Raw genomic sequence first — 21,297 nt, forward strand, 5'->3', positions numbered from 1 at the left:
GTTCTGTTGGATGGGAAAAGCACAGAAAACAGCACAAAGCACCAGTTTCTCCAACAGTGGGTTGGCATGGGCAGTAGACAAGAGGAGAGAGGGATGGATGGAAAGAGTTTGAGGAATGGCCAAATAAAAATATACAAAAGACCCCTAACCCAGCCAGACAGAGCCTGTCTGTGCTGTGGTTTCAGCCAAGTCAGTGTCCTGCAACAGCAGCACAATAGACCAGCATGCATCCTTCCCTGCCTCCCACCCATGCCAAACCTCTGCTACTATCATCTCTGCCTCTTTTTCTCTTTCTCCCCATTTCTTTCGCTAGATCGGTTCCTCTCTCCTTGTTCATGTCTCTGTATCAGTTCCATTCTCCTTCTCTACCTCATAGCTTCTCTTTATCCCCCTCCCTCTCTCCGTCCTCACTCTCTTTCTCTCTCTCTCCGTAACCCGATGTTGTGTAGAATGAATGGGAGGATTGGTTTAATCCAGTAAGAGAGTGGATTAAAGTGTCTTGTCCCAGTACGTATCGGATGCCGCTACCGCTGCTTCCTCAAGATGAGACGGAGGCAGGATTAGACAATTACTCTATTTGATTAAACAACTGCTTGATTATATTTCCCTTCAAGTCCATTTCCTTATTTCGCAGCCCCCCCCCCCCCCCCCCCAGAGTCCTCTTTGATGGATACATGAAACAAACAAACGTGTGTGAGTGAGAGTAATTGAGTGTGTGTGTGTGTTAGAGAGAGACTTGTGAGTGTGTTTGTTTTCAAGTGTGTGAGACTGTTTGTGTTTAAACAACAATGTTTGTGTGTTCATATGAGTGTGCATGTAAGCTTTTGACTGTGTGTGTATGCATTTGTATGCCGTGTGTGCACTTGTGTCTCTCTGCGTCACACAGATCCAATACTCGGGTACTTTGATTACAAAAACAAATTAATCTTTATTCAGACGGGAGTGCCGTCGTCATAAATCTCTCCAGAACACAAACATTGTATTTACAGTCCTGTAATTGGCGGGAACAAGAATAGCGCTGGCAAATCCCCTCTGGAGCAGCAGCCCTGGGTCCTGTTCATCAGGCACCAAATGTACTGAAACCTGGGAGGGACTACCTGAACATGCCAAATAAGTAATTTTTTTTATGTTGTGTTGCAATGTGTTTTACTACTTTGTGCACTAATGAATATGACCCTGTTCACCGGGGCTTTATAATACAGAGAAGCTATGGAGGCGCAGCTAGGGCTGTCCTGGAGCCCTGCCTGATTAAAAATCCAATATTATTACTACCAGGGGTAATATTCAATTTGGATGCAACCTACCCCTTCATCCCTTCTCTTCTCCCCTCTCTATCTCTCTCCCTCCCCCTCTCTCTCAGGTGGAAGTGCATTTGGGAGAGCAGGGGATTATGGGATGGGACCTGCTTAATGGGGTTGAGTGAGTGAGTGAGAGAGAGAGAGGAGAGGGGTAAAAAGGGAGAGAGGTGGCTGGGTCACTGGTTCTCTGTCAAAGTAGCAGAGGTGGCACAAAAGCAAGTCAACAGTGGGTTCCAAAATGCATTCTGCACAAGTTGTTCCATTGTTGATTTTTATTAGATGTTGGCCAGAACGAAACTGTCCAGTCCAAGGAGGAGAGAGGAACTGAGTGTCCACTCTCAGTTAGCTGTTGGCCTGTCCATAGCTGATGACACACTCAAAGTCTCTGAAGCTCACGTGGCCATCACTATCCTGGTCTGCCAGCCTGTAAGAGAGACAAATAACACAGTTAGAGAAGAGGAGGAGAGGGGCGGGGAGGAGATGGGAGAGGAGATGAGGGGAGAAAAGAGGAGGATAGAAGGAGGAGAGAAGAAGCATACATCTCTGTGGTAAGAAGCAGCCAGTTGTCCAAAGTTGTTTTTTATTCTCTACCCCTGGAGAGCACAGCTAGTCAGCCACGTTACAGCCAAGCGCTGGCACACTGGCTCCTAGCACCACAGGCTGCAGGTGTTTTACAATGGCTCTATTACTCTGTTCTATATTCATAAAATAGCAGTTCTACAAACACATTGAAACACACGCGCACTGTACAAACACACAAACTGCATGAGCACAAACACACACAGACATACACACACTATCACACTAGAGGATGAGCCACTCCACTCCAGAGCCAGTGTATGAAGAAGTCGCTACAGCAAATTGAATCATGTCAATGGAGAAATTACAGTACAATAGACCTGACTCTCGCTCTATTTCGTTCTTCACATCTCTCATCTCTCCCTGGCGCTCTCTCTCTCCTCCATGTCGCTCTACCACACACACACCTTCTCTCCCACTCTCTCTGTGTGATCTCTCCATTCCTTGGCTGTGCAGAGTGTGCGTGTAAACACAGCAGCTGTGTGGAGATGAGGATCAACGGGAAGGAGAATTAGAGCAGCATTAAACAGCCAGCCAGTGGAAAATCACACTTCCTCCTCCTGTGTCTCATCGTCTCGCTCTACTAACCAAAGCTCTAACGTGCGCTCTAAATGAGAGCACTGTGAGGATCCAATTTGGACTCGACTGCAGGGGGTCTATCTGTATTGTAGAAGAGGGTTAGATAGTGTGACACCCCCATTCACAGCCCATTTATCACTCCTCCACCGCACCCTCCCACCACCAGGGATGTAGTGGAGGCTGAACAAACAAAACCCTGTCCTCCTAGGCACCTGTCGCACCTCACCTGCTGCGTCATTTCCCGAAACACCTCTTTACCTGGTGGACCTACTGTACACCTGAAACAGCTACTCTGTGAATACAGGGTTTCCCAAACTCTGTCCTGGGGACCCCAGGGGATGCACATTTAGGTTTTCCCCCAAGCACTCCACTACACAGCGGATTAGTGAGGAGTTTATTATTTTAATCTGGTGTGTGGGAGATAGGGCAAAAACAACTAAACGTGCACCACCTGGGGTCTCCAGGACAGAGCTTTTGGAAACGCTGCGCATCCCTCTTCACCCACTCGTTTCCCTCAAGCCCTCTAAGCTCTGCTAAGAGTGTCTAGAACTGTCTACTATGGTTTAGTAAAGACTCTCTGAATCCCTGCGGGTGAGCAAGAAAGACGATAAGAAAAAGTGACAAAGAGAGAGAGAGAAAGTGATATGGAAAGACAGCGAGAGAAAGAGAGAGATTGCTATGGAAAGAGAAGACAAAACAGCGGATACTGATAGACAAAGATGAGGGTGAGCCGGATAACAACACTAAGAGACCACTTTATGTAGCATTAGATGGAAGACGATCATGACTTAATGCCAGCGTGCTGCTTGTGTGTTTGGGTATGAGTGTGTGTGTGTATGAGTGTGTCATTTAAACAAACCACTTACACAGTGACATTTAAACTGACAGAAGCTACGACCACAATCAAGAACGTACCATTAAGACGTGATTAGTGTGTATATAATCACACATTTGGAATGGTGTGTGTGTGTGTGTGTGTGTGTGTGTGTGTGTGTGTGTTGACAGTCTAATTAAGGCCTGACACTGACCGTTCTTGAAACCCTGTGTTGTACTGACAGCTATGAAATTACCATTACTGCTCAGGCTGTCAAACACAGACTGATAGTGGGTCAGAGAGAGGGGGATGGAAAGGGAAGAGAGAAAGGGGGCTGGATGGAGAGGGGAAACAGAGTTGGAAGGAGATAGAGAGAAGGGCGGGGGGTGGAGAGAAATGTGGTGAAAGAGTGGGATGGGGAGGGAGAGTTGAAGAGAGTGAGAGACGAAAAAGGTGATGTGAAAGTCAACTCCTAGAAGGCAACAGTCTGCTGCTTTTCATACTTTCCTTTTAATTAGTGAAACCAGGTGTGTGAACTCCCTAGCCAACCAGTGACATTAAGTGATCAACTAAGTGCCAGAGGGAGAGGAGACCCACCTGACAGACCCTGTAGAGTAGCTCCTGGAGGACTTCCAGCTTGATACCATCCCTGCTCTAAGTGGTATGAACCTGGGCCTGTGGGAGGGGCTGAATATGTCTCACTCACTCACTGCCGTCAGCTTCCAAAAGGGGAGAAAGACAGCAACTCCCAGGGGCCAGTGGAACAAGCAGGCTATGACATCATCAGCATGCACCGGAGGCCCAGGAGCATTAATCACAGTATTCTCATTGCTCTAAAACAGGATGGGCAACTCCAGTCGTCGGGGCTGGAGTGGTGTCTCACTTTTCCCCCCAACCCGAGCAAACACAGCAGATCAAACTAATTGCATTCTAAACCAAAGATCGTGTTTTGTTGATTATTGGAGTCAGGTGTGTTAGTTGGGGCAAACTTGTGACACCAGTCAGCCCCCCGCGGACTGGAGTTGGCCATCCCTGCTCTAAAGACACATACTGATCGCGCACACAAAGCTCACACACACACAGAAAGCACACAAACACACCATGTGCATAAAAAGAGAGCATGCCCCCCCCCCCAAAAAACTGTTTAAACTCTGTCAATGTTGAATAGAGCGGACACAGTGGTCCAACACTGTCTACAAAGAAAAAGAGAGAGAAAGAAAGACTGCTCAGTAGTTGACTGTTCATTCAGTCCATTACAACTGGTTACACCAGACGGATCCATTCATACCTAATTACATTATCAGTGTGTGGCAGCTGTGTGTGTGTGGAACCCCAATCGGGATATTGATGCTCTCGTGAGAGCATCTGCCCCAGTTTCTGCCTGTGCATCGCAACACACACACAAGCAAGCACATAAAGACACACAGACTTATGGCGTGCAGGAGCCCAGGGTTCCAACCTAATCAGTCAGTAACTGCCAAAATAAAGGAAACACCAAAATAAAGTGTCTTAATTAGTGATGCACTTGAAATGGCAGCAGCAGAATGACAACCAGCACATTCATGAGCATGCAGTACGACTTTCCTCAGTACAAAATCCTCGACGACTGTGCCCACTGTGCTGTCAGACTCAGCATGCTCATGGGGCTGATATCGCTGGTCCAAATGTTAGTCGTGAAGCTAATATCAGTGACACTATTACTGTGTAACTCCGGTAGGGCAACATCTGAAAAATAACACACTTGGTAGTGTGTACCTGTGCTCGACCAGTCAGCGAAAGCCAACATCACCCACGAAAGAGAACGGTTGATTGTCAAGGGCATGAATTCCATTATCTTGGCATTAATGGAGTTCACCTTTGAGTTGTCTCGCTGAAATTGTCTTCCTCTTTCAAATGACTGCTCGACTTGTTGACTGCTCGATCCACACAGCAGACATTGTGGGCTAGGTTTGGAATGCGTTGTTGCACATGTAGCGCTACATTTTACATGGCATCATTATGTCACCTACCTACGTTATATAGGTATGCACGTCAGCTTTGACATCGGTTTTGCACATCGGCGTTAAACTAGACATTGGGCCGATGCCAATGTTGCCATTTTTGGCTAATATCGTCCGATTCCGATATGTTCACTGATATATTGTCCATCCCTAGTCCTAACAGGGCCAATGCACATTGGCATTGATTCTAAGTGTCTGGAACTCTATTGGAAGGATGCGACACCATTGTTCCATGAGAAATTCCATCATTTGGTGCTTTTTTATGATGGTGGAAAAGCGGCCTCCCGGGGGGGGGGGGGGGTTCTATAATATAACAAAGTGTATCATTGCCCTTTTAAGAAGCCATTGCCCCCTTTAAGAGCAGCTGCCCCTAAACCATGTTTGAAACTCAGGTTGTAAATTCATTTTTAAAACAATGCCATACACACAATTGTAGGAGGCCTTTTTAACAAAGGCCAAAAGTGTTTTGTGTTTTGCCCAGATTGCATTAAGAAATGTTGCACATTGGAAAGCACTGGAAAGTTACATCCTGAATGTTAAAGTATAAGCTTTGAATTACACTGAACAAAAATATAAATGCAACATGTAAAGTGTTGATCCCATGACCTGAAATAAAAGATCCCAGAACTTTCATGTGCCTTAATAACAAACGTGTATGTTATCTGTAAATACGAATAATAGTTTAAAAAAATACGAGCCTAGTTGGTTTAGACATGGGGAAAGTCTGGAACCTTTCCGCTAGCCATGTTTGGCTGAGATAATGCCGAGATGAGTTTGGATTCGTCTGGCATGTAGTACGCTTCTGTCTATAACATGAGCTGCTCAGTATGTGTAGCTAATCCTTTCTAACGCAGCTTTTTTGACAGATATCACGAAGAACTGCAAGAAACACATCTCCGGATTACATCCTCAAACTAAGGGCAACCATGGCATCCGTGACATAGAGGGGAAAAACGTTCATCCATGTCTACGAGTAAGAGAGTCTAGCTAGCTACATTTTCAGATATTATACATTTCTATTTTGTCAGAGAGTCAAATTCATTGCAAGTTAAAGCGTACTGTTAGATAGCTCGCTAATGTTAGCTGGCTGGCTTGCTAGCAAATGTTAAGTGTATAATTTGTGTAGTAATATTATTCGTATCCCAGAGCCATTTGCATTTCTAGTTATAGCCTAATGTTAGCTAGCTAGGTAACATAGAACCTAGTTGGTTAGCTTTAGCCACCTGTATATTCATACAGGATAGTAACGTTATGAGTTGGGATTATGGTTCATTGTTTAGCTAGCTAGCTACATGTCGAAACAAAAAGACTCCACTATGCAAGTAACCATTTCCCTGTACCGTTTATACCTTCTGCAGGTGACAAATAAAACGTGATTTTAATTTATATAGTGTGTGTTTACCAGAGATGGTAATGTGACAAACATGACCTGCACCAAAGTCCAAAGTGGCTATATAAAAAGCCAAAATTCCAAAAGCTGGGCCTAAAATTGCGTATAAGAGATCATACAAAAGATCTTGCTGTGAGTCTTACGTGGATGATGTTAAAAATATTTTTGGGTCTGACGTGATTAATAAGGAGCATCCAGACGCTGCACTTGATAAATTTATGAAATTCCTTCTTCCAAGTATTGATAAACATGCACATGTTATGAAACTGATTGTTAGAACTGTTAAGGCTCAATGGATTGATGAGGAATTGAAAAACTGTATGGTTGAAAGAGATGGGGCAAAAGGAGTGGCTAATAAGTCTGGCTGCACATTTGACTGGCAAATTGAGAAATGATGTGACTAAACTCAACAAAAAGAATAAGAAACTGTATTATGAAGCCAACATCAATAATATAAAGAATGACGGAAAAAAATGTAGTACTTTATATGAAATCATGGGCAGAAAGACAAATTCAACTCATCAAACCATTTTGATGTTGCCAATTATTTTAACGATTATTTCATTGGCAAAGTGGGCAAACTTAGGCAACAAATGGCAACAACGAACAGTGAGCCATCATCCTCATGCATAGAAATAAAAAAAAACAATGAAAGAAAAGTTAAGTTAAGTGTGGGAAAGGTGAGGCAATTACTGCTATCGATCAACAATGACAAACCTCCTGGCATTGACAGCTACTGAAAATGGTAGCTGACTCTGTAGCCCCTAGTATCTGTCATAGCTTAAATCTGAGCCTAGAGAAAAGTCTTTGTCAACAGGCCTGGAGGGAAGCCAAAGTCATTCCGTTATCCAAGAGTGGTAAAGAGGCCTTTACTGGTTCTAACAACAGACCTATCAGCTTGCTGCCAGATCTTAGCAAACTGTACAATCCTACTTCTCTGTAAACAAATTAACAACAGACTTTCAGCATGCTTATATGTACATGTACTGCACTGACACAAATGAATGATGATTGGTTGAAAGAAATTGATAACAAGAAGATTTTGGGAAATGCACTGCTAGATTTCAGTGCAGCCTTTGATATTATTGACGATAACCAGTTGTTGCGAAAACATACACTACCGTTCAAAAGTTTGGGGTCACATAGAAATGTTCTTGTTTCTGAAAGAAAAGCACATTTGTTTTCGATTAAAATAACATCAAATTGGTCAGAAATACAGTGTAGACATTGTTAATGTTGTAAATGACTATTGTAGCTGGAAACGGCAGATTTTTAAAATGGAATATCTACATAGGCGTACAGAGGCCCATTATCAGCAACCATCACTCCTGTGTTCCAATGGCACGTTGTGTTAGCTAATCCAAGCTTATAATTTTAAAAAGCTAATTGATCATTAGAGAACCCTTTTGCAATTATATTAGCATAGATGAAAACTGTTATTCTGATTAAAGAAGCAATAAAATTGGCCTTCTTTAGACTAGTTGACTATCTGGAGCATCAGCATTTGTGGATTCGATTACAGACTCAAAATGGCTCGGTCTATTCTTGTTCTGAGAAATGAAGGCTATTCCATGCGAGAAATTGCCAAGAAACTGAAGATCTCGTACAACGCTGTGTACTACTCCCTTCACAGAACAGCGCAAACTGTCTCTAACAAGAATAGAAAGAGGAGTGGGAGGCCCCGGTGCACAACTGAGCAAAAGGACAAGTACATTAGAGTGTGTAGTTTGAGAAACAGACGCCTCACAAGCCCTCAACTGGCAGCTTCATTAAATAGTACCCGCAAAACACCAGTCTCAACGTCAACAGTGAAGAGGCGTCTCCGGGATGCTGGCCTTCTAGGCAGAGTTGCAAAAAAAAGCCATCTCAGACTGGCCAATAAAAATAAAAGATTAAGATTGGCAAAAGAACAGACACTGGGCAGAGGAAGATTGGAAAAAAAGCGTTACGGACGGACGAATCTAAGTTCGTGGTGTTCGGTATCACAAAGAAGAACATTGAGACACTGAAAAAATAAAAAGACACTGGAGGAGTGCTTGACGCCATCTGTCAAACATGGTGGAGGCAATGTGATGTCTGGGGGAGCTTTGGTAGTGGTAAAGTTCAAGTTTTGTACAGGGTAAAAGGGATCTTGAAGAAGGAAGGCTATCACTCCATTTTGCAACGACATGCGTGGGGACGGTGCTTAATTGGAGCCAATTTACTTAATTGGAGCCAAAAAAAATCATTATTTATAACCTTGTCAACATCTTGACTATGTTTCTTATTCATTTTGCAACTCATTTCATGCATGTTTTCATGGAAAACAAGGACATTTCTAAGTGACCCCAAACTTTGAACGGTAGTGTATGTGTTATGGCTTTTCAACCTCAGCTCTGAATCCATGATATGGCAATCTAATAGAACTCAGAGGGTTTTATTTCATTTATTTCAAGCTTCTCTAATGTCAAACATGTAAAGTGTGGTGTACCGCAGGGCCACTCTCTAGGCCCTCTACTCTTTTCTATTTTTACCAATGAACTGTCACTGGCATTAAACAAAGCATGTGTGTCCATGTATGCTGATGATTCAATCATATACGCATCAGTAAACCACAGCTAATGAAGTCACTGCAGCCCTTAAATAGAGTTGCAGTCTGTTTTGGAATGGGTGGCCAGTAATAAACTGGTCCTGAACATCTCTAAAACTAAGAGCATTGTATTTGGTACAAACCATTTCCTATGTTCTTAGACCTCAGCTGAATCTGGTAATGAATGGTGTTGCTTTTGAACAAGTTGAGGAGACTAAATTACTTGGTGTTACCTTAGATTTTAAACTGTCATGGACAAAACATATATATTCACTGATTGTAAAGATGGGGAGAGGTCTGTCAGTATTTAAGAGATGCTCTGCTTTTTTGACACCATACTCCAAAAAGCAAGTCCTGCAGGCTGTAGTTTTGTCTTATCTTGATTATTGTCCAGTCGTGTGGTTGAGTGCTGCAAGGAAAGATCTAGTTAAGCTGCAGCTTGCCCAGAACAGAGCGGCACGTCTTGCTCTTCATTGTAATCAGAGCTTAATATTAACACTACATGCCAGTCTCCAAGAGTTGACGAGAAACTGACTGCATCACTTCTCCTTTTTATAAGAAACATTGTGTTAAATTCAACATTGTTCGCATAGTCAACTTACACACAGCTCTGACACACACACTTACCCCACCAGACATGCCACCAGGGGTCTTTTCACAGTCCCCAAATCCAGAACAAATTCAAGAAAGCATAAAGTATTATATAGAGCCATTACTGCATGGAACTCCCATCTCAACAGCAAACCTGCTTGAAAAAAACAGATAAAGCAACACCTCACAGCACAACGCCTCTCACATATTTCACCTAGATAGCCTACATATCAATACATACACACAAGCTATGTGTGCCTTTTTAAATTGATGCCGTTCTGTCCTTGTCTATGAAAGTTCTGTATTATGTCATGTTTCATGTTTTGTGGGGACACCAGGAAGAGTAACAGCTAATGGGGATCCTCAGAAAAATATTATTTTAAATAATGATCTTGTTGTGAGTTTATTATCCTGTTATAATGAATAGAAATTAGCTAAAGTTAAGATGTTGTCAGCTATGGTCATTATTTGAACTGGCTAGCCAGCTAACTTAACATTCGCAAGCAAGCTAGAAACTAACCAAAAAATGGTTTAGAAAGTTGCTTTTAGTTGCCTGGTTTGCTAGATTGACATATACTAAATACATTTTTAAACGGATGGGTTTACTGATGTTATGCTATTTGGACCACCAAGCTGCGGATGTCATGTAGCCTGTCGTTTTTGTGTTTCTACTTTTTCATAAAGACAAATTTGATTGTGAACAACAATAGAATGTTCATGATGTCATGGACTGTATACAGACATGCCGATAGACGTTGTATAAAGCAGCCTTTAGTCTTGAAATCGTTGGTTGTTTAGTACACTACCTTACTCTCTGTTTAGCACATTGCCTTACATGTGAATACTTAAAGATGTGGGGCTAAGGCTTAAGAGGATGTGAACGATGTTGAATGGGTGTGGACAAAGAACAATGATATACCATGTTTTAGCTCTGAGTCTCTACTTTTATCCAATGTAAAAAACACCAACTGAAATTTTGCTACACAAGACCGAATTGAGCCGGTCGGCCCCATTTTCCTTATGCCCAAAATACCCATTTCTCTCAAATTTTGTACACAAATGTGTTTTTCCATCCCTGTTAGTGAGCATTTCTCTTTTGCCAAGATAATCCATCCACCTGACAGGTGTGGCATATCAAGAAGGTGATTAAACAGCATTATCATTACACAGGTGCACCTTGTGCTGGGGGCAATAAAAGGCCACTAAAATGTGCAGTTGTCACACAACACATATGTATCAATTTTTGAAGGAGGATGCAATTGGCATGCTGACTAGAGGAACATCCACCAGAGCTGTTTCCAAAATTGGAATGTTAATTTCTCTACCATAAGCCACGTCCGTCGTCATTAGAAAATTTGGCAGTACTTCCAACCAGCCTCACAGCCTCAGACCACGTGTATGGCGTTGTGTTGGTTACCCGTTTGCTTATGTCAACATTGTGAACAGAGTGCCCCATGGTGGTGGAGGGGTTATGGTATGGGCAGGCATAAACTATGGACAACAAACACAATTGCATGTTATCGATAGCAATTTGAATGCAAAGAGATATTGTGATGCGATCTTGAAGCCAATTGTCGTGCCATTCATCCTCCACCGTCACCTCATGTTTCAGCATGATAATGCACGGCCCCATGTCGCAAGGTGTTGCGTTGCATGAGGCAAATGGTGGTCACATCAGATACTGACTGGATTACTGATCCACACCCCTACCTATTTTTTAAAGGTATCTGTGACCAACAGATGCATATCAGTGTTCCCAGTCATGTGAAATCCATAGATTAGGGCCTAATAAATGTATTTCAATTGACTGATTTCCTTATATGAACTGTAACTCAATAAAATCTTGGAAATTGTTGCATATTAAGTTTATATTTTTGTTCAGTATACTTTGCCAGCAGGTACAGTAGGCTACACACCGGTGTTTGAGTTGAGCTCATTATAGAATATTTAATTATTAATATTTAAATATTTAATTCCCTTCATCAGAACATCAGGGTGTCAGCAAGAATCATGCATGTCAGTTCAGTGCACACAGCGTAATATTTGAGAATACATTTATTTGGGAATTTATTTCGTAGAACAGACATGCTTCTGTATTAGGCTATACTGTATCATCTCCAAACCAGCCACCAGAGATTTTTTGTTGCGGATCTACATGGATCTCAAAAACGACCTCTCCAGAATCCAATGACAGAGAACTGCAAAGTCACTGAGATATCTTTTTCTAGCCACGGTAGCCAAAATAATGGGCAACTGGGCATTTCTATACATGACCACAAGCAAAATGAGATGTTAATTGCTTAATTAACTCAGGAACCACACCTGTGTGGAAGCACCGGTTTTCAATATACTTTGATTAAATGAGGGATACAAAATGACAAAAAATCCCAATTAAATATATTAAACCCCACTTTGCAACACAACAACATGTGAAAAAAATCCAAGGGGGATGAAAATCAAATCCAATCAAATGTTATTTGTCACGTGCCGAATACAACAGGTGTTTACTTACACGCCCTTAACTGCATTGTTGGTTAAGAAAGTAGTTACTAAAATAAACTGAAGTAAAAATAATTAATTAATTAAAGGGCATACAGTAGCACTTAGTGTAATCTCTGAACACACTGTCTGCAGTATGTGTGTAATCCCATAGCTGCTTAAAATGAGAATAAGGCAGGAAGTATAAACCTCTTGTTTCCTTACATGACATCACAGATTAGGAGAAAAGATAGGGAAGGTGTGGGGATGGATAGAGGGATATGTGCCTGGGTAGCAACAGTTTGTGTGTGTGTGTGTGTGTGTGTGCGTGTGCACAAAAGGAGTACGCTCTAAGGTGGGTAGGGAGATACTGCTGGCCCTGTAATGTGAACGCAGAGGAGGAATCAGCCCCCTGCCGCCAGTGAAATGACCCACCCCTGGAGGCCATGCTCTAAAAAGGGGGCTGCCCGGCTTTCTCTAGCCCAGGAGACAGGCCCCTGCCTGGGATGTGTCTGGGGAGAGGCAGGGGGGCGCCTGGGTCTCACACAGACTCCATTACTAACTCATTTCACTCACCTGGGGGGGTGGGGGAGGACGACGACATCAAATCACACACATAAAGAAGATGAGGCAAAGGAGGGAGATACAAAGTGAGAGAGGAGGGATGGAGAGAGTCAAAATCACTGAGCAGTGAAGAAATACTTTCGCAAGCACACACGCACACACTCTCACTCTCTCTATTCCAATCAGAGGGGACCGGTGCCACTGTGCACATCATACGTTGTTCAGCTCCTGCTAACACAAACAGCTCCATGGGTACCCACAATCTATCAGTGTGGGGGCAAGCCTCTCTGATCAAATGAGAAATATACTCTGAAACAGCCAAGAAGTGAATGGGGGATGAGAGGAAAGGGGGGTACGTTACTCTCTTTGTACCCTAAAACACATCTCTATGCCTCCTCGCTGAAACCGTTTCCTTTGTCACAGTCTGAAGGATGAAAAGCCTTCATCTTCACCCACACACAGGAGGATGAAAGACCTTCCTATTCTCCGTTGGGCCCTACAGACCCCAAGGGAGGCCTGTCTGTCACATTTGGTTGGAACCAATGTTCCTTCTAAGCTGCGTCCGTGCAGCTCCCTGGGACTGCCAAGCAGAAATATCAACCCACAGAGAGAAGCACGAGATTGAACTTCACTCAACTTTCGAGAACAGTGGTCACCAACCGACTGGTCGATCTCCAAATCATTCCTAGTCGATCGCAAAACATTTCTGAACAAACCCTAAACAATAAAGCCTTTTCTTCAATTTTTTTAAATGTATTTGTCATTGTCATACCTGGTCCTGCTCCCAATCCCCCTTCCTGGCACTCGAAGTCGCCAGGCTCCCCAGCATTACGCACTCCTGCCACCATCAGTACGCACACCTGCCTTACCCAGTCACGTGCATCAGCGATTATTGGATTCACCTGGACTCAATCACCTGGGTCATTACCTCCCCTATATCTGTCTGTTCCCAAGCTCTGTTCCCTGCTTCAGGATTAATGTTCGTTTGTCTTTGAATACGGTCTCTGTCCTGTTTGATGTCTGTTCCATATTAAATGTTCTACTCCCCGTACCTGCTTCTCATCTCCAGCGTCGGTCATTACAGTCATGGTCTGTTGGCAGTAGGTGCACCCTTGTGCGCCGGGTAGGCGAACTGTTGCCATTTTTAACCATTTCATGTGTATGAAGGTAAACTCTGCCTTCCCCGGCGGGCCCAGAGATAAAATCAAGTGCACTATAGGCCTAACGCTGACCAATCGGATAGCTCAGATTACCTTGTCTGCAGTAACGTAGCAGGCATAAGAAATCTACAGCAAAGTTAATACTGTGAGATTTCAACATGTTTAAAACCATGACTAGAGAGAGACAGTCTACAAATACAGCAAAGTGCTGCTATTTTTTTCTTACTCAGCACTGTCAACACTTTGTATTCAACACCTTTATAAGCCATACATTTCTATGGCCTGAACAACAATGCATTATCATTGTTATCATTGCTACAGTAGTTTTTAATTGGTTAATGTTGCATAGGCGTACATTTTTTAAGTCATGTCGGCTTGCATTTTGACTCAAAGTGATTTTGACTCAGAAAAGGTTGGTGACCACTGTTCTAGAGTTTTTCCCTGTTAACACTATTCACATTTCCCTTTACTGTGGCAATTGTGGTCGAATCAACACAATATTAGCCACTTTCAATGCAACACACTGAAACAAAATTAACTATGCAAGAGATGTTGTTGTAGGTAGAACACAGAGTAGGATTTTATTGCATTGACACGCACTACTCAGTCCGTACTCTACACAGACCGGTGAGGCATAAACAAATGAGAGCTGCAGTAGGCCTATATGCAAATAGAACATTGCCATATATGGATCAGTGTCATTTACTTTGAACTGGACTGTGTTCACAGCATGAGCGGTTCTGAGTAGATGCACCTCGCTTTGACCTCAAAACAAGCGCATGTAGCCACGTGTACACATTTTTGTTCATATCCTTTGCTAGCTAGTGAGTTCTTAAATTTATAATACATTTTCAACAATTTCTATTGTATTGTGAGTAGATTAATGAGTCAGGTAAACAGCTTTTTATTTTATTTTAAAGGGGCAGTGTTGTATTTTGAGACAGCTTATTCAAGCCTAAATAGACAATAGGCAGAGGAGAGCATAATTTGTCTGATTCTCTGTAATAATGGTATGGGAATAACAATGCATTTTATTTTGTAAAAGTGGTTTCTTGCATTAAAACAACAACATTTTCAGTCACCTACTTGTTAGAAGGACAAGTGGATAAACAGGTTAATGTCAAACCCTGCATGTTTTTCCCCCAAAAGTCTCATGGAATGCAGGCCTACATTGAACACCACACATTTGCAGCTACTGTAGGCTGAATGATTGAAATAATCTAGCTATTCTATGTTAAAATGTTATAGGATGCATTTTCTCAGCAGACCTAAAATTCCTGTGTGTGTGTGTGTGTTCCTGGATGTGTTTAACTATACTTGTGGGGACCAGAACAAACATTTTACCAACTGGGGAGATTCTATTAATCCCCACTTGTTACAGATTTCCTCTTAGTCTGAGGAGGAGTAAGGATCGGACCAAAGCGCAGCGTGGTAAGGTGCGGACTCCGGCCGCAAAACCTGAACCTATAGGGGAGGGTCTGGGTGGGCTTCTGTCTGCGGTGGCGGCTCTGGCGCGGGACGTGGACCCCACTTCACCATTGTTTTTGTCCGCCTCCTCAACCGCACCCATGGCCCCTTATGAGCGACCTCGGACTGGGGACACTCGCCACGGGTCCCGAACGGACGGGAGACTCCGGCGGCGCCGGGCAGGCGGGAGACTCCGGCGGCTCAGGGCAGGCGGGAGACTCCGGCGGCTCAGGGCAGGCGGGAGACTCCGGCGGCTCAGGGCAGGCGGGAGACTCCGGCGGCTCAGGGCAGGCGGGAGACTCCGGCGGCTCAGGGCAGGCGGGAGACTCCGGAGGCTCAGGGCAGGCGGGAGACTCCGGAGGCTCAGGGCAGGCGGGAGACTCCGGCGGCGCTGGGCAGGAGGAAGGCTCTGGCAGCGCTGGACAGCGGGAGCACCTGTTGGGAGAAGATGGAAAGACAGCCTGGTGTGGGGGGCTGCCACCGGAGGGCTGGTGTGTGGAGGTGGCACCGGATAAACCAGACCGTGCAGGCGCACTGGAGCTCTTGAGAAACGAGACTGTCCAACCTTACCTGGTTGAATGCTCCCCGTAGCCAGGCCAGTGCGGCGAGGTGGAATAGCCCGCACTGGGCTGTGCTGGCGAACCGGGGACACCATGCGTAAGGCTGGTGTCATGTACACCGGCCCGAGGAGACGCACTGGAGACCAGATGCGTAGAGCCGGCTTCATGCACCTGGCTCGATGCCCACTCTAGCCCGGCCGATAAGAGGAGCTGGAATGTACCGCACCGGGCTATACACACGCACCGGGGACACCGTGCGCTCCACCGCATAACACTGTGCCTGCCCAGTCCCTCTAGCTCTCCGGTAAGCACGGGGAGTTGGCTCAGGTCTCCTACCGGACTTAGCCTCCAGCTCTGCTTTAGGGCGGCAATATTCCCCTTCTTGTGCCCAGGGTCCCTTGCCGTCCAAAATCTCCTCCCAAGTCCAGGAGTCTTGTGTTTTCGGCCGCTGCTGCCCGTTACCACGCTGCTTGGTCCTCTTGTGTGGTGGGTGTTTCTGTTACGGATTTTCTCCTCTTCGTCTGAGGAGGAGTAAGGATTGGACCAAAGCGTAGCTGGTAAGTGTTCATGATGATTTTTAATTCAAACTCAGAACACTAAACAGAAAATAACAACGTGAATTTACAAAACCGAAACAGTACTGTGTTGCCAAAACACTCACATGGAAACAAACACCCACAAACCAAAAGTGAAACCCAGGCTACCTAAGTATGATTCTCAATCAGAGACAACTAACGACACCTGCCTCTGATTGAGAACCATACCAGGCCGAACTCAAAAACCAACATAGAAAAACAAACAGACTGCCCACCCCAACTCACGCCCTGACCATACTAAAACAAATAATAAAATAACAGAACTACGGTCAGAACGTGACACAACTAGAATTAGGTTTAGGGTTAGTTTTAGGGTCAGGGGTTAAGGAAAATAGGATTTTGAATGGGACTGAATTGTGCGTCTCCACAAAGTTACAGTGGGGCAAAAAAGTATTTAGTCAGCCACCAATTGTGCAAGTTCTCCCACTTAAAAAGATGAGAGGCCTGTAATTTTCATCATAGGTACACTTCAACTATGACAGACAAAATGAGGGAAAAAAAATCCAGAAAATCACATTGTAGGATTTGTAATGAATTTATTTGCAAATTATGGTGGAAAATAAGTATTTGGTCACCTACAAACAAGCAAGATCTCTGGCTCTCACAGACCTGTAACTTCTTCTTTAAGAGGCTCCTCTGCCCTCCACTCATTACCTGTATTAATGGCACCTGTTTGAACTTGTTATCAGTATAAAAAAGACACCTGTCCACAACGTCAAACAGTCACACTCCAAACTCCACTATGGCCAAGACCAAAGAGCTGTCAAAGGACACCAGAAACAAAATTGTAGACCTGCACCAGGCTGGGAAGACTGAATCTGCAATAGGTAAGCAGCTTGGTTTGAAGAAATCAACTGTGGGAGCAATTATTAGGAAATGGAAGACATACAAGACCACTGATAATCTCCCTCGATCTGGGGATCCACGCAAGATCTCACCCCGTGGGGTCAAAATGATCACCGGTGAGCAAAAATCCCAGAACCGCACGGGGGGACCTAGTGAATGACCTGCAGAGAGCTGGGACCAAAGTAACAAAGCCTACCATCAGTAACACACTACGCCGCCAGGGACTCAAATCCTGCAGTGCCAGACGTGTCCCCCTGCTTAAGCCAGTACATGTCCAGGCCCATCTGAAGTTTGCTAGAGAGCATTTGGATGATCCAGAAGAAGATTGGGAGAATGTCATATGGTCAGATGAAACCAAAATATAACTTTTTGGTAAAAACTCAACTCGTCGTGTTTGGAGGACAAAGAATGCTGAGTTGCAGAACACCATACCTACTCTGAAGCATGGGGGTGGAAACATCATGCTTTGGGGCAGTTTTTTTTGCAAAGGGACCAGGACTTACTGATCCGTGTAAAGGAAAGAATGAATGGGGCCATGTATCGTGAGATTTTGAGTGAAAATCTCCTTCCATCAGCAAGGGCATTGAAGATGAAACGTGGCTGGGTCTTTCAGCATGACAATAATCCCAAACACACCGCCCGGGAAACGAAGGAGTGGCTTCGTAAGAAGCATTTCAAGGTCCTGGAGTGGCCTAGCCAGTCTCCAGATCTCAACCCCATAGAAAATCTTTGGAGGGAGTTGATAGTCTGTGTTGCCCAGCAACAGCCCCAAAACGTCACTGCTCTAGAGGAGATCTGCATGGAGGAATGGGACAAAATACCAGCAACAGTGTGTGAAAACCTTGTGACCTGTCATTGCCAGCAAAGGGTATATAACAAAGTATTGAGATAAACTTTTGTTATTGACCAAATACTTATTTTCCACCATAATTTGCAAATAAATTCATAAACAATCCTACAATGTGATTTTCAGGATTTTTTTTCTCTCATTTTGTCTGTCATAGTTGAAGTATACCTATGATGAAAATTACAGGCCTCTCTCATATTTTTAAGTGGGAGAACTTGCACAATTGGTGGCTGAATAAATACTTTTATGCCCCACTGTAGTTATACAAGACTGTGTGTGTATGTAGTCGCAGCAGCTCCGGGGGCTTAGATAAGGATTCATGTGTCCCCTAGAGGCCTCTATCCAATAAGAGGAGGAGGAACACCCTGCCTTAGGTTATCTGCTTGTCTACTGCGCACGCACGCACGCACACACACCAGAGCCACTCCACAGGAAAAAAGATCTACTTCAGAGGAAATGCAATTACAACAAATAACACTATTCCCTTTTCTGATTACAACATCTTGGACTGTGTTCTTCCGCAGCATTTTCAAACTATAGAGGGCTAGTTAATTACAATGGGAGTGTACTCATAAAGCCTCTCAGAGTAAGAGTGCTTGGACAGATTCCCCCTGTCCATTGTAATCTTATTCATTATGATCTAAAAGGCTAAAATGCTCCTAGATCAGCACTCCCAATCTGAGCCGCTTTATGATAGTCATCATTTGAAACGAGGCTGCACACTGGGCTCAATTTTTTCCAGTTATTTGTCGTTTCTCATATTTGTTGTTTGTTTGTATGACTCCTTTAGAGTGAGTTCTGGAGGCCTTTTATAAAAAGTTAAAAACAGAGAGAGATAAAAGATAAACACAAGTAGTAATTAAAATAATTTCAGAGCTGAATTTCACACCAAAAAATGGGTGTTCGTTAGTGAGCATTCTGGGAGAAGTTGTTGCCTGGGAGCGATCTCAGCATGATCTCTTCTATACACATCTGTAGGAGAGAGGGAACGGATGGAGGAGGGAGAGAGGGACAGAACATTTGTTTGTGCCCGCGTTCATCTGTGTGTGTGTACATGCACCCCATCATGACACTGCTGGCTCTCCCTACAATCAGATACAGAAGCTGGTTACAAATCTATTGATGTCAATCACTGACAAACCCAGCAACAGTACATTTTACACCATTTAGCAGGACGCTCTTATAGGGTGATTTACAGGAGCAATTAGGGTTAAGTGCTTACGGGCACACCTAGTTGGCTTGGGGGGGTTCAAACCAGTGACCTTTCAGTTACTGGCCCAATGCTCTTAACCGCTAGGCTACTTGCCACCCCAGGTACAGCAAGCCCCCGTCAGTGAGGCTGCTTTACTCGGTCACAGACATCACGATAGAGAGAGAAACATTACATTATTGCAGCAAGGACATAACAGGAGCATGACATAGCTAGTCATCTGAAACAGACTTCGTAGCTGGTCGGATGTCACTTCCTGTCAACAGATCTAACACAGACGTGTCACTTACTGGCAGCATTAAGCTAGTTCACCAGTCTAAAATCTTAAAGTAAAACGTTTTATAGAACACACACTCCCCTCACCCAACCTGGCAATGCCGACACGTTGTTTAGCTTACAGGGCCGTGTCTCCAATGCTATTTCCATCAAGTGGGCCAGACAGAGGGCTGTTTGTGTGTTTGTCTGGTACAAAGCTGGTGCAGGAGGTTTAAACGGGCTTCGCTAGGACACGTGCCTGATTGAGTCCTTGTCTACTCCCATTATTGTTTTAATAAATCACACACACACACACACGTGAATGGAGCTTCCAGTGTTACCCGGGCATTACGTAACGAAAAGCTTCTGAACGCAGCTCGCTAACTTTGAAACACAACGGGAATCCTGCGATTAGTTCATTAGAATGTTAATTACAGCTATTCAGCAGAATGGAACTACTGTAAACAGAAAATCTGAGTTAAGGAGAAAGGAGAGAGAGGAAGGAGGAAAGAAGGGGGGAATAGGAGCAAGAGAAAACAGAACAACTGAGTTTCTGGAACTTTGGCCTTGATATTTTTCAAAAACTATATTGGTTGAACCGTATTGGTTTTCCACAAGGGCACAGTATATGCAGAGATACAGTTTGTGATGCAGCACCTTGTAATTAATTACATGGTTGTATTAGCTCATTCATGGGGGCACAGTATACGTTGAGGTACCGTTTATGATGTAGCACCGTATCGTACTGTGGTTCAGTCAGAGGGTACTGTGCTGTTTGGTCCCAGGTGCAGTTGAGGTCTTTGTGGATTACCTCAGGCTTAGCTCTGCTGCCGTGATCTCAGCTCTGATACCATTACACACTACCTAACAAATATCATCCCTCTAATAGAGTACCCCAGTATGAGTCATAATACCTAGAGGTCAAACAGGGAAATGGTTCCAATAATTTTTTCACTATTAATTTTCCCCATAGGGGATTTGAGAAACTGTGTTTTGATAACCATATAAATCTCTCGAAAAAGGGGCCTTTTATTAATATATTCACCTGTATTTACCCCCCCAAAATTAAATGCTAATTAGCTGCTAATGTGGCTATCATAAAGAACCACAAATGCCATGATCTGGAAGAGACTGCTGAATCGAGGCAAAGGTAAGAATCTCTGGATTAACTATCTAATGTTAGCTAAATGTGGTAATGAATAAATAGGCTACATTTCTTTAAATGGACAATTCTGTGAACTGTCTTTGGCGAGTTTTAAATTGACACAATATCTGTTAACAAAGGTATCAACTACAGATGATATGCAGGAGCTTGCAGGGATTTGTAGTTTTGCATGTCGTCTACTTTGATGCTAATTAGCATTTTCAAAGCTGAGAGTAAAGAGATCCGAATATATTGATAAAAGGCACCTTGCGCTAGAGAGATTTACTAGGTTATCAAAACAACACGCCAGGGTAAGCCTATATACGAAACAGCCCTTATTTTAAGTGTTT

The 21,297-nt window shown here is 43.8% G+C and overlaps 1 protein-coding gene across 3 annotated transcripts in view; it reads right to left on the reverse strand.

The window, feature by feature from the left end:
* Positions 1-903: 903 nt before the first annotated feature.
* The window catches only part of efcab11 (EF-hand calcium binding domain 11), a 74,670-nt gene continuing 54,276 nt past the window's right edge, over positions 904-21,297 (reverse strand). For all 3 annotated transcript variants that reach the window (XM_020487542.2, XM_020487543.2, XM_020487541.2), the window contains one exon: positions 904-1,722. In XM_020487542.2, coding sequence (XP_020343131.1) covers positions 1,641-1,722 — 82 coding nt within the window. In that variant the 3' untranslated portion in view covers positions 904-1,640. The remainder of the gene's footprint in view (positions 1,723-21,297) is intronic.

Source organism: Oncorhynchus kisutch, linkage group LG7 (genome assembly GCF_002021735.2).
Source record: "Oncorhynchus kisutch isolate 150728-3 linkage group LG7, Okis_V2, whole genome shotgun sequence".
In the NCBI taxonomy this organism is placed as follows: Eukaryota; Metazoa; Chordata; class Actinopteri; order Salmoniformes; family Salmonidae; genus Oncorhynchus; species Oncorhynchus kisutch.